Here is an 11,408-nt window from a genome sequence, read left to right as displayed (position 1 = left end):
TGTATGGACAGTTAAGAGCTGTCTGTTTTCTTTATGCCAGAGAGGCTTTGTTAGTTTGTTTTACTTTTGACCTGGTTTATAAAGTCTTAATAAACCAGTGGAAGATTTAGACGAAAACCATTCCTTTGACTACCTCAAATAGCAAGCAAGTGAAGTGCAATACCACAACTAATACTTATAACAAAATAAAATCCTGGCGTAGTAAGTGTATTAATCTTTATTAGTCCTAGAAACACATTTAGTTAGCAGCAACAGTCTGGTCCATCCAGGCTCTAAGAACTGTCACACGAGCGTATACAGCGGGAGTAGATGTGGAGCAAGAAGAGCTTCCCCAGGACACGATACCAGCCAAGGTCCAAGCTCCACTTCTCTGGCACACAAGAGGTCCACCAGAGTCACCCTATGAATAAAAAAAGAAAATTAGTGAGAAAACTATATGTTATTAATCATACTTTTTTGTATTTGGACATACTTTATAAAAAGAATTCTGTCTGTTTCAAAACAGTATTAATATTACCAAAGAAAAACTGGAAAAAAATAATATCCTTAAATCTGTAAAATCTCGTACCATGCAGGAGGAGGCTCCAGATGCTCCAGCGCAGATCATGGTGCTCTGGATGTTGGATCCCCAGTATCTCTGGCAGTCACTTGTGGTCAGAAGAGGCAGAGCTACCTGCTGCAGTTTGCTTGGTGTAATTTGTGCTGCACAAAATAAAGAAATATAATATTTAGAAAACTCCAAACTGATGGACTTGAGTCCTAATTAGTGGTGAGCGAGCACTACCATGCTCGGATGCTCGGTACTCGAAACGAGCAGGTCGGACGCTTGGACGGGATCGACTTGAGTAGCAAGCATAATTGAAGTCAATGGAGAATTTTAGCATCTTTCCTGAAGAACTTCCTTTCCCATTGACTTCCGTTATACTTAGTAGTTGAGTCGATCCCGTCCAAGTGTCTGACCTGCTCATTTCCAGTACCGAGCACCCGAGCATGGTAGTGCTCGATTATCAATAGCCCTAATATTATGTGGTTGGCTATCCATCTGAAGTTAAATTCTAAATATGTTGAGGACCTATAAATCCTTACATGCAGCGCTAACGTAGCCCCATCCAGTGGTGACGCATCTCTCTCCTCCATTGAATACATCAGCGGTAGCAGCAACGCACACTGGGGACACACGGTTGTCAAAAGAGGCTGGGCTGGCGAGCTTGATAAGGGTGATATCATTTACAATGGTATTGGAGTTGTAGTTGGGGTGTCTGAAGACCTGGTAAAAAAAAAAGCCCAGTCAATATATCTATTGATTATATAGAGAAATCTATTAGCATATATATCTCCATCAATATTGGATTTTTTTTAGAATCTCTTACTCTGGAGACGGTCATGGTCTGAATAGGTTCAGTATTGGAAGAACGATCATATTCACCCAGAATTACCCGGTGGGCGGTTCTGTGTATAAGAGAGGTAAAGAGTAAAGACTGGGGATGATCGAATACCTCAAATATTTGGCTTCATAAATATTTTTCGAATAGGTCGCCGCTATGCGAATATTCGATGCGCAATGTAAGTCTATGGGAAGCCCGAATACTGTAGTTCCGAATAGTTGTTATTCGGATTTCTCATAGACTTACATTGCGCATCGAATATTCGCGAATAGTCGAATAGCGGTGACCTATTCGGAAAATATTTGAGGTATGCGATCATCCCTAGTAAAGACCTTCTGGCTTTTACGATTAGATGTACTACATCAAGTCAGTAAAATAGGTAAATAATAAAACTCACACTTTTGTTATAATTCTGTCCAATCTTGTGACAATTTCATACATATCAGTATAATATAAATATAAACTGCGAGTTATAAATCACTTACGTGACTCCACAGTGAGCGGCGGTGACAACCCACAGACTGTTGATCAGGGAACCACCGCAGAAGTGGAATCCGGTCCTGTCCTGTAGGGTGCAATGTGTGTTACTACATTGCTTTGTTAATGCTACAGAAACATGTTCTCTCACATTGTAGAAACAAATGATGCATTAATAAATTAACAATTAATAATATTATTTTAAGGTGTTAAGGTTGTACATGAGGAATAACATAATTTTTGGCCATAATGACTTGCATCCTATATTTTTCACCAGTTTTCTCCTCTTCAGTCTTTATATATAATTTTCTGTTGTCTCTGAGCTACTGGGTGGAGACTAACTATTATTCATGTCTCCCATACACAGCACACACAGACATGAAGGATTCCGGCTCTCCTGTTTTTATGTAAGGGCGAAACAATCGCAATCACAGAGAGTGTGACTATGACCAGGCCTGTACGGAATGGACATTATACCAGGAGGGGAAGTGTGCTGTCCCCGGTATACCTCTGATGTCACGGTGGTGGGTCCGAGTGGCTATGTGGCTGTACCATGCGTATACAACAAGCTTTTGTGATGTGGGTTGAAAATAATAATAAAAAAATGGAGGGACATAAATAAAATAAATAGTTTGTGACGCCATTGACGATATTTGTCTTTGGTAAGGCCGGGGACTGCTGAAGATCCCCAGGAGTTAGGTGGTGATGTACAGTGCCAGAGGGTTGTCCCCTCCCCTCCCGAACTACGGCTGGTTCCTGGGGATGTTGAGGAAAGGATGGCGCAGCAGAGAATAATTCAATAATTCCAAAGACAGGGCAAGGAGCTTTTAACTTTTACTGAAGCTCTGCAGAACAGTCCGGTACATTCCTTACAACCTTCACAATGATGGTGGTTCTTCCTGCTCTAATGAGAGTTTGGCTTCTCTGTTGTGTGGTGGTAGTGTACTCCTCCTACCGCTACTGCCCTACCTGGGAATAGGTGTCTTGAAAACCTGGGATTTTCAAGACAAGAAAACTCTGGATCTTTAATCCCTTCCATCAAGCAGGCGACTTGAATCCTGAGGGAAAGCTCACTGTTTCTTCTAGAAGTTTCCAGACCCAATCATGTCGGGAAATTTCACTGCTCCTTATGAAAAGGCTAATAGTAGTCTCTCAGTTTCCCACTGGCCTTAAAAGTCAAGGTGGCCTAGGGACTGATAACCTGCCAATTTCTAGCTGGCCCCTCCAGAGGTTTTAACAGTTACCTCAGGACAGGACCGTCTCCATATTACAGTCCTCACATCACCTCACATCGACTTCAGCTGCTACTCTCCCTGAAGTTACCTCACACCTAAGCTCCTCCCCTTTCTCTTTCTAGGGCGGGAACATAAGCTTTGTTGTCAGTTCAAGTGAACAGCCCAAATAAAGAAGTGTGGGTAAATGTGTGTTTGTAGTGAACAGCAGAGAAAACCAAATTCATTAAAGCTGACAATACATGTTATACACATTGAAATACACATGTAGCTATTATTTATGACGACTCAGGCACAGGGTGCCACTGAAGCATTATACAAGAAAGAGGCACTGGATGGGAGTCATTCTACAAGGAAGAGGCACAGGATGGGGGTCATTATACAAGGAAGAGGTGCAGGATGGGGGTCATTATACAAGGAAGAGGTGCAGGATAGGGGTCATTATACCAAGATAGTTGTCACTATACATGGTATGGGCCTGGGTAGAGGTCATTATACCAGGAAAGAGCCAAGGATGGGGAACAGTATACCAGGGTAGGGAACATTGTTATAAGATGAGGGACATTATACCAGGACAGGGACCGTGATGGGAAACATTATACCAGGATGGGAGATATTGTTGCAGAAAGTGGCAAGGATGGGGGACATTATTACTATAAGGGGCCTAGGACAGGGGAAATTATACCATGATAGAGGACATTACAACAGGAAGATGCCAGGAAAGGGGACATTTACAGGAAAGTGCTATGATGGGAACACTATTACACATATTGTGACGACTCAGCATCATTGTGGAATATCAAACTATTCTTGATTAAGCCAACAGACAAATTGCTCCTTTATTTGGTGAGTCAAGGGACATGAGCCATTGTTTCATGTGGAACTGTCCAGTGCCCTTTTTGTATGCTAATTTATGGAATTCCTGCTGATTACAGATTGCATCAGCCCTCTGCAGTATACTAGTCTGCATCATCTGGAGGACACATGAACTAGCGAGCAATGAGGGAAAAAAATGATTATCTTTCCCAAAATCCTGTGGAGCAGAATGCCCTGAAATGGGAGCAGAGGGAAATAACAACATGGCTTCTCCTATCACTGGAGATTTTACAGGACTTCAGCCTAGGGACCATGGTTTCAGATGGTGGATTACAGAACTGCTACAGTACCCAACACTAAGTTCATGAATTAGTTTGGAGAACTAAGCTTGGGACTATCCTTGCCACTATCTCTTCTCAGTGGGTGCGCACTAAAAACAGGGTACTGCAGGCTGGGGTAGTGGACCTGAATGCCCTGAAGCCATGGAGGTTCTAATCCCGGGCGAGCCAGCTAAGGGTGAGACTCTATCACTTGCACCACTTTGTGTCCTTCCTGGGAATGTATTATATGCTATTGTATGTGAGTGACCAATAAAGTCTTACCGGAGTGTACTAGTAACTTAACCCTACGTTGTCTGAGTAGTGTTCTGCCCTCGGGGAAGGAGTACAGGAGTTCAGTGGGATGAGCTCCAGTACTTGCGCTTTTTGTAAAAGCAGCCAGTTCAGCGGATGAGAGCACCCCTGACCCTCATGTCTCCACACATATGTCTTTATAGGATCCAGAAGGCTACAAAGACCCATACATCTGACCAACATGGAGGTGAGGGCACAGCTTCAAAATTTGTATTGGGGACCATGGGATTTTAGTTATGCCACTGTCTCTATATACCACACATAGAGGGAATTGTGCAGCAGCACTGAACAATATAGCTGTAAAATCATCTTTCGGTGAGAAAAACACTTACAAGAAAGCTGCAATATAATCCCTCTATCTGTTATTCTTTATGGTCCTCCCTGCCCCTTCCCATAGACTTTAATACACAGCTGTAACCTAATACCACAATAATTTTGCAGTTTGGTGATGCAAAAAAAAAAAAAAGTTAGGACCTTTTCAGATTGAATGATGTGGTCAGAAGAAGGGTCATATTAGTTGAGTATAAGGCACAAAGCGCCCAGCATTAGTAAATAGTTAGGATTACACTTTTTTCAGAAACAATTGGTTAAAAGTAAGATCTACGATAAGAAAGCAAAGTCTTAAAATTTCACACGTTACCTGAAGGGACACCTGCCATGGCCAGGAACCCGACACTGCATTTTCACCATTCACAATTCTAGCATAGCCGGAAATTAGAGGCTTAATGGCTGGTACACCACAGCCTAAACATTGAAAAAGAAAAGTAAAAAAAATATTCTTCAGTAAAGGAAATCGATTTTGGAAATTCAAAGTAGTAAAATACAACTTTTTCATCTTACCAAAGGTTCCACCCAGAAGGGCAAGGCATGAAAGGAGCCACAGGACTGCCATGATTATCCACTACTTGGGTAATTGGCTTGAGAGTCAATTTGTCCAGTTTATATACTCTCAAGTCACCAATCACAAGTCCTTAGAGATTCACGAATATGTTATTTTTGGAATTTTGTCCCCTCTTATCATATAGCCTTGAGTTAATATAGAACATTTCATCAGCTACACTCGTAAAGAAAGATCAATGGAAAAAAAACAGGTGTTACAATTAATCCCATATTCGAAGAAAGGTCCAGAAGTTCTAATAAACCAATGTTTCTGAACTCTAGTCCTCACTGCCCCCAACAGATCATGTTTTTAGGATTTCATTAGTATTAGTATTGCACAGATGATGGAATTATTAGCAAGACTTCAGAAATCTTCAAAGGTTCCCTCTAGAACATATCCTCAAATCGTCATATGTTGGAGGCATTGAAGACTAGAGTTGAAAAACCTCATTATAAGCCACATATGACAAACTCTGGCCAGGCACCCATTATTCTGTATGGAGGACTATGTGGGAACCATTATCCTGTATGGAGAGCTATGTGGAGTCCATTATTCTGTATGGAGGACTATGTGTGGCCAATTATTCTGTATGGATGTGAGGCCCATTATTCTGTATGGAGGTGTGGCACCCCTGAGGCTTCAGGCACCACAGGGTACTGCACCCCCATTAGGGTGTAGTACTTATTCTGGGTCCAGGGAAGGTGAATGCTGATTTCCATCACACAAACATACAGCAATTCTCGGTTGCCCTCCCCAATAGGGACGGGCCAGGGTGGGATCACAGTAGAGGGTCACTACAGCAGTGGGTTTACAGGACACCACCGCACCAGGGGCTCCCCAGATCCACTGGACTGGGGACTCAGGGTCAGGGAGAAGCAACCACCAGGGGGAGTCAAGAGCACACAGTGGGAATAGCAGGTTGACCTTGTGAGAGCAGTGAACCGGCTGGTGGCAGTGGCTGGGGGCAACAGCTCAGAACACACGACACAATGGCCACAGGGAGTCCAGCTTCAGACACAGAGCAGAGCGGACGTGCCGCGAGCAGCTCTGTGGGCCAAGGTGTTCAACACAGTCACTGGGGAGAAGCAGGGCAGCTGCTTCCACAGGACTGGCACTGTCGGAATACAGAATCCTAGGGCAGACATACTTCACATTGTCTACAAACGCTGCAAGGGTCGCGGGTAACGGCTAGAACAGTCACCGGACCCGTCCCACGAGTCTGCAGCAAATAGCATATAGGATCCGGGGTTGAGGACCGGCCCCATAACGGAACCGCGCTATCAGCATACAGAACTGGACACTTCACTGACACCGGGACCCTTAAGTGCTTCACGCCACGGGGGTCCGATACTTAGCGCATCAAAGGGTAAGGGCTCACAGGCTGATACACACACCGGACTTGACCTTTCACAGATCCAGGATAGTCTGGAGCCCATCGTGGCAGAGAACGGTACCCTGGGCAGCATCTGAAAGACTTGTGAGTAAATGGACCTGGAACCGCAGCCTCTGTCTCTGCCTTTCCTTAGCCGGTGTCATCACCCAGCGCTGCGGCGCCAACGGGGACTACCACCACCCCCGCCATCCTCCCGGGGTAATCCCGCTCCACCTGTAGGGAGCGACACCATCCCAGCTGCACTTGACATCTGCTCCGGTGAGACACCTTGCAGCGGCGGCCCCCATCCCTGGCCACGCACGACAGGTGGCATCACAATCACCTTAAAAGACTTTCCTAAACCTCCAACTACCACCTCCATCCTCCCTGCCACCCTCCTATCCTCCTTCCTGTATGCATCGGGGCAATGGAACCGGGACAGGCCACCCCTATATGGAGGACTATGTGAGGCCCATGATTCTGTATGGAGGACTATTTGGGGCCCCTTATTCTATATGGAGGGCTATGTGGGGGCCATTATTCTGTATGGTGGACTATTTGGGTCCCATTATTCTGTATGGAGGGCTTTGTGGTGCCCATTATTCTATATGTAAGACTATGTGGGGCTTATTATTCTGTATGGAGGGCTATATGGGGCACATTATTCTGTATGGAGGGCTATGTGGGGCCCATTATTCTGTATGGAGGACTATGTGGGGCCCATTATACTGTATGGAGGACTATGTGGGGCCCATTATTCTGTATGAAGGACTATGTGGTGCCCATTATTCTGTATGGAAGGCTATGTGGGGCACATTATTCTGTATGGAGGGCTATGTGGGGCCCATTATTCTGTATTGAGGGCTTTGTGGTGCCAATTATTCTGTACAGAGGGCTATGTGTGGCCCATTATTCTACGTGGAGGGCTATGTGGTGCCCATTATTCTGTATGGACAAGTTATAGTTTTGAACAACACCTTCATTTTAGCATGTGATGCACTGGAAAGGGGTGGAAAAAAACTCAAAGTGCATTGATATTGTAAAAAAGTGCAATTCCACAATGTTTTATTGCTGTTTTTTCATTTACCATGTTCACTATACAGTAAGGCTGAGTTCACATTTCCTGTAATCATTTGTTATAATGGATCCTGCAGAGATCTGTTGGGAAAAAAAAGTTCTACTATCACAACTTTCTTGTCAGTTGGTAACCCCTTCACCCCCCAAGCTTGTTTTCACCTTCCTGACCAGGCCATTTTGTTCAATTCTGACCAGTGTCACTTTGACAGGTTATAGATTTGGAATGCTTCAACGGTTCCCGGTGATTCTGAGAATGTTTTTTAATGACATACTGTACTTCATGATACTGATAAATTTAGAGTTTATTTTAGAAAAAATTGTAAACTTAGTAAAAATTTTGAAAGTTTCGCAATTTTCAAATTTTATTTTTTTTTATTCCCTTAAATCAGAGAATTATGTCACACAAAATAGTTACTAAATAACATTCCCCACATGTCTACTTTACAAAAGTGACCGCATTCTAAAAACTGAACCCCTTAAAGTGTTCAAAACCTCATCCAAGAATTTTATTAACCGTTCAGGTACTTCACAGGAAGTATAGCAATACGAAAGGAAAAAATAAAAAATGTACTTTTTCCCACAAAAATGTTACTTGAGCCCCAAATTTTTCATTTTCAAAAAGGTAAGAAGAGAAATTGCACCATACAATTTGTTGTGCAATTTCATTCTGAGAAGGCCTATACCCCATATGTGGTGGAAATCTACTGTTTGTGTGCGCGGCAGGGCTCGGAAGGGAAGGCACGCCGTTTGAATTTTAGAACAGAGTTGTCTGGAATAAATAGCGGACGAAATGTCATGTTTGGAAAGTCCCTGAGGTGCCTAAACGGTAGAGCTATACCACAATTTATCTCATTTTGTAAACTAGACTCCTTAAGGATTTTTTCTAGATGTTTGCTGAGCACCTTGAATCCCCAGGTTCTTCACAGAATTTTATGACGTTCAGCCGTGAATATATAAAAGTATTTTTACCAAAAATTGTTACTTCAACACCAAATCTTTTATTTTAACAAGGGTAACAGGAGAAAATGCACCATCTAACTTGTTGCGCAATATCCCCTGAGTACACTGATACCTCATATGTGGTTGAATTCAGCTGATGGGTGCATGGCGGGGCTTGGAAGGGAAGGAGCGCCATTTGGATTTTAGAACACAGAATTGTCTGGAATACATAGTGGATGCCATGTCGCGCTTGGAGAGCCCCTGAGGTGCCTAAACAGTGGAGCCCTTGCACAAGTGACCCCATTTTGGAAACTAGAACCCCTCAAGGAATTTATCTAGATGTTTGGTGAGCACCTTGAACCCCCAGGTGCTATACAGAATTTTATAATATCTAGCTGTGAAAATGGAAAAATGTATTTCTGACCACAAATTTGTTGTTTTAACATCTAATTTTTCATTTTCACTAGAGTAACAGAAAAAAATGGAAGACACATTTTGTTTTGCAATTTCTCCTGAGTACGCTAATACTGAACATGTGATCAAAAACAACTTTTGAGGCACAGTGCAAATGAAGAAGGGAAGAAGCGCCATATTTGAGTTCAGATTTAGTTGGAATGGTTTGCAGGTGCCATGTTACATTGGCAGAGCCCCTAAGGTGCTTGAACAGTGGAGCTCCCCCACAAGTGACCCCAATTTACAAACTGCACCCCTAAATGAATTCATCCAGGGGTGCAGTGAGCATATTGACACCACAGGTTTTCACACCTTTTTATACTATTGGGTGGTAAAGAAAAAATGTTTCAACTTTTACCACTAAAATTTTTTAACCCCAGATTTCCACTTATCCAAAGGGAAATAGGTAAATAAAGGCCCCATAGTGTGTCACACAATTTCCGCTGAACGTGGCAATACCCCACATGTGACTGTACAGTATTGTTTGGCTACACCAGGGCTCTGGAGGGAAACAGTGCCATTTGATTTTTAATAGTTTGCAGACTCCCTTTGCAGAGCCCCTAAATTTCAGAACAGCAGCAGCCCCCTCAAGTGACCACATTTTGGAATTTACATCCCCCCTGAGAATTGATCTACGGGCGGAAAACATCCATTGAATCAAACACAGTGAATGTTGCAGAATTAAAAATTACAAACAAGTCCTTGTTGTGCCCAGTACATTGTAGTGCCCGTGCATTGTGCCCAGCTTGTGCTTCTGGAAACCTGCACCCGATAAATTAAGCGGGCTCTCCTTACTACAACAATGACTAACATGTGGATGCTGACTGTGGTTTAGGCACATTGTGGGGCTCAGAAGAGAGGGGCATTTGGATTTAGGAGTGCAGATTTTGCTGGATATCTTTTTTGAGGGGGGAGCCATAGCGCTTTTCAAGAGCGTTTGTGATACCAGTAACATGGAAGTAACCTATATTTCCAATAACAGATGACAGATCTGAGCGGGAACTTGTTTTTTGTGTGCATTGAGTTGAATGCTATTTGGTGGCAATTTGGGTACAGAATATTTTGGATCAAGTGACATTTATTGTGTGCTCTATGCTGAGCATTTAGATCGTGGTTTTCATCTACATCTCCCTCCCCCTTAGGGACTTGAACCTACGATCATCTAATTGCTTGTACTATACACAGCAGTGCATCAGCAAATATATGTCTCCCATCCTAGGCATCATCTTGGTAAATACACTGATGAGCAAAAGGGTAACAATGTTTTGAACTTTTGACTTTCAGGCTCCATATCTCACCATCTACTACAGCTTTGAGTGTGAGTCTACCTTCATTTTATAGAAAATCAGCTTCGCTATCTCAATCTTTTCCTTCCTGTATACTACAAATTACAACCTGTTCTCACATCCCCAAATAGCTCAGTGTGTGAATACGCTGATTCCCAAGTGAAAGGTCTCTGGTTCGAATCGAGTACCAGTCATGATGATTTCCAAAGAAAAGAGAAACAGCATCATCGAGCTCATTGATATCGGTCTCTCGGCCAAGAAAATTGCCAAACTGCATCATATGAGTGCCGTGATGGTTGCAAAAATACAAAAAAAAGCCCATCCGCCCAATCAAAACTCAAGAAGTTTCTAAGTTTAAATTTAGATTTTTAGGCGTAAAATAGACATTGAAGTCAAGGCTTCTTCACCTTTTTTCAGGCCACCATTCTAGACTTCTGAAACGTTCGTTGCACGGTGCTTGCATGGACGTCTGTGATCTCACTATTATAAGGCAAATTAAAATTGCCTTGTTTGTTGCACCAGAACTGATAGACCTTGTAATGAGCTGACTTCTTGACTCTGATATTTAGCCTGGGCGTCCGCCTCTTGGCTTTTGAATGGATGGACTTCATTGTGTATTCTACTGTTGTGCCCAAACAGTAGTTTCCCACCACATATGGAGTTATCAACATACTATTGAGAAATTGCAAAACAAATTCCATTTTCTACTATTACCCTTGGAAAAATAAAAAATTGGGGGCTAGAGGTCAACCAGCAAGCAAGCGAGTTGTAATATCAAAAGTAATACTTTTAATAAAAGTTACAATTTCATATCATAGAACTAGAACACAATACATGAATGTAGATTGGTACTGTTGTT

General features: G+C 42.8%; 1 protein-coding gene across 1 annotated transcript; it reads right to left on the bottom strand.

Moving 5' to 3' along the window:
• Nucleotides 1-238: 238 nt before the first annotated feature.
• LOC142254317 (chymotrypsinogen A-like) lies at nt 239-5,434 on the bottom strand. The gene is made up of 7 exons (XM_075325363.1): nt 5,383-5,434; nt 5,183-5,286; nt 1,871-1,950; nt 1,371-1,449; nt 1,087-1,267; nt 569-702; nt 239-400 (listed from the first exon to the last, which is right to left on the bottom strand). Exons 1-7 carry the CDS (start codon nt 5,432-5,434, stop codon nt 239-241), a joined length of 792 nt encoding a protein of 263 aa, XP_075181478.1.
• Nucleotides 5,435-11,408: the final 5,974 nt, after the last annotated feature.

This window comes from Anomaloglossus baeobatrachus, chromosome 10, assembly GCF_048569485.1.
Source record: "Anomaloglossus baeobatrachus isolate aAnoBae1 chromosome 10, aAnoBae1.hap1, whole genome shotgun sequence".
NCBI classification, from domain to species: Eukaryota; Metazoa; Chordata; class Amphibia; order Anura; family Aromobatidae; genus Anomaloglossus; species Anomaloglossus baeobatrachus.
Note: the sequence above shows the minus strand (reverse complement) of the source record. Positions and strands in the feature narration are given on the sequence as shown.

Bases quoted from the DNA above. Each gene is read 5' to 3' on its own strand.
- LOC142254317 (XM_075325363.1), bottom strand. From the start codon at position 5,434: ATGGCAGTCCTGTGGCTCCTTTCATGCCTTGCCCTTCTGGGTGGAACC. The intron at 5,287-5,382 runs GTAAGATGAAAA...TTCAATGTTTAG, and splicing joins CCTTCTGGGTGGAACCTTTG to GCTGTGGTGTACCAGCCATT. The intron at 401-568 runs GTACGAGATTTT...TTTTATTCATAG, and splicing joins CTGGAGCCTCCTCCTGCATG to GGTGACTCTGGTGGACCTCT.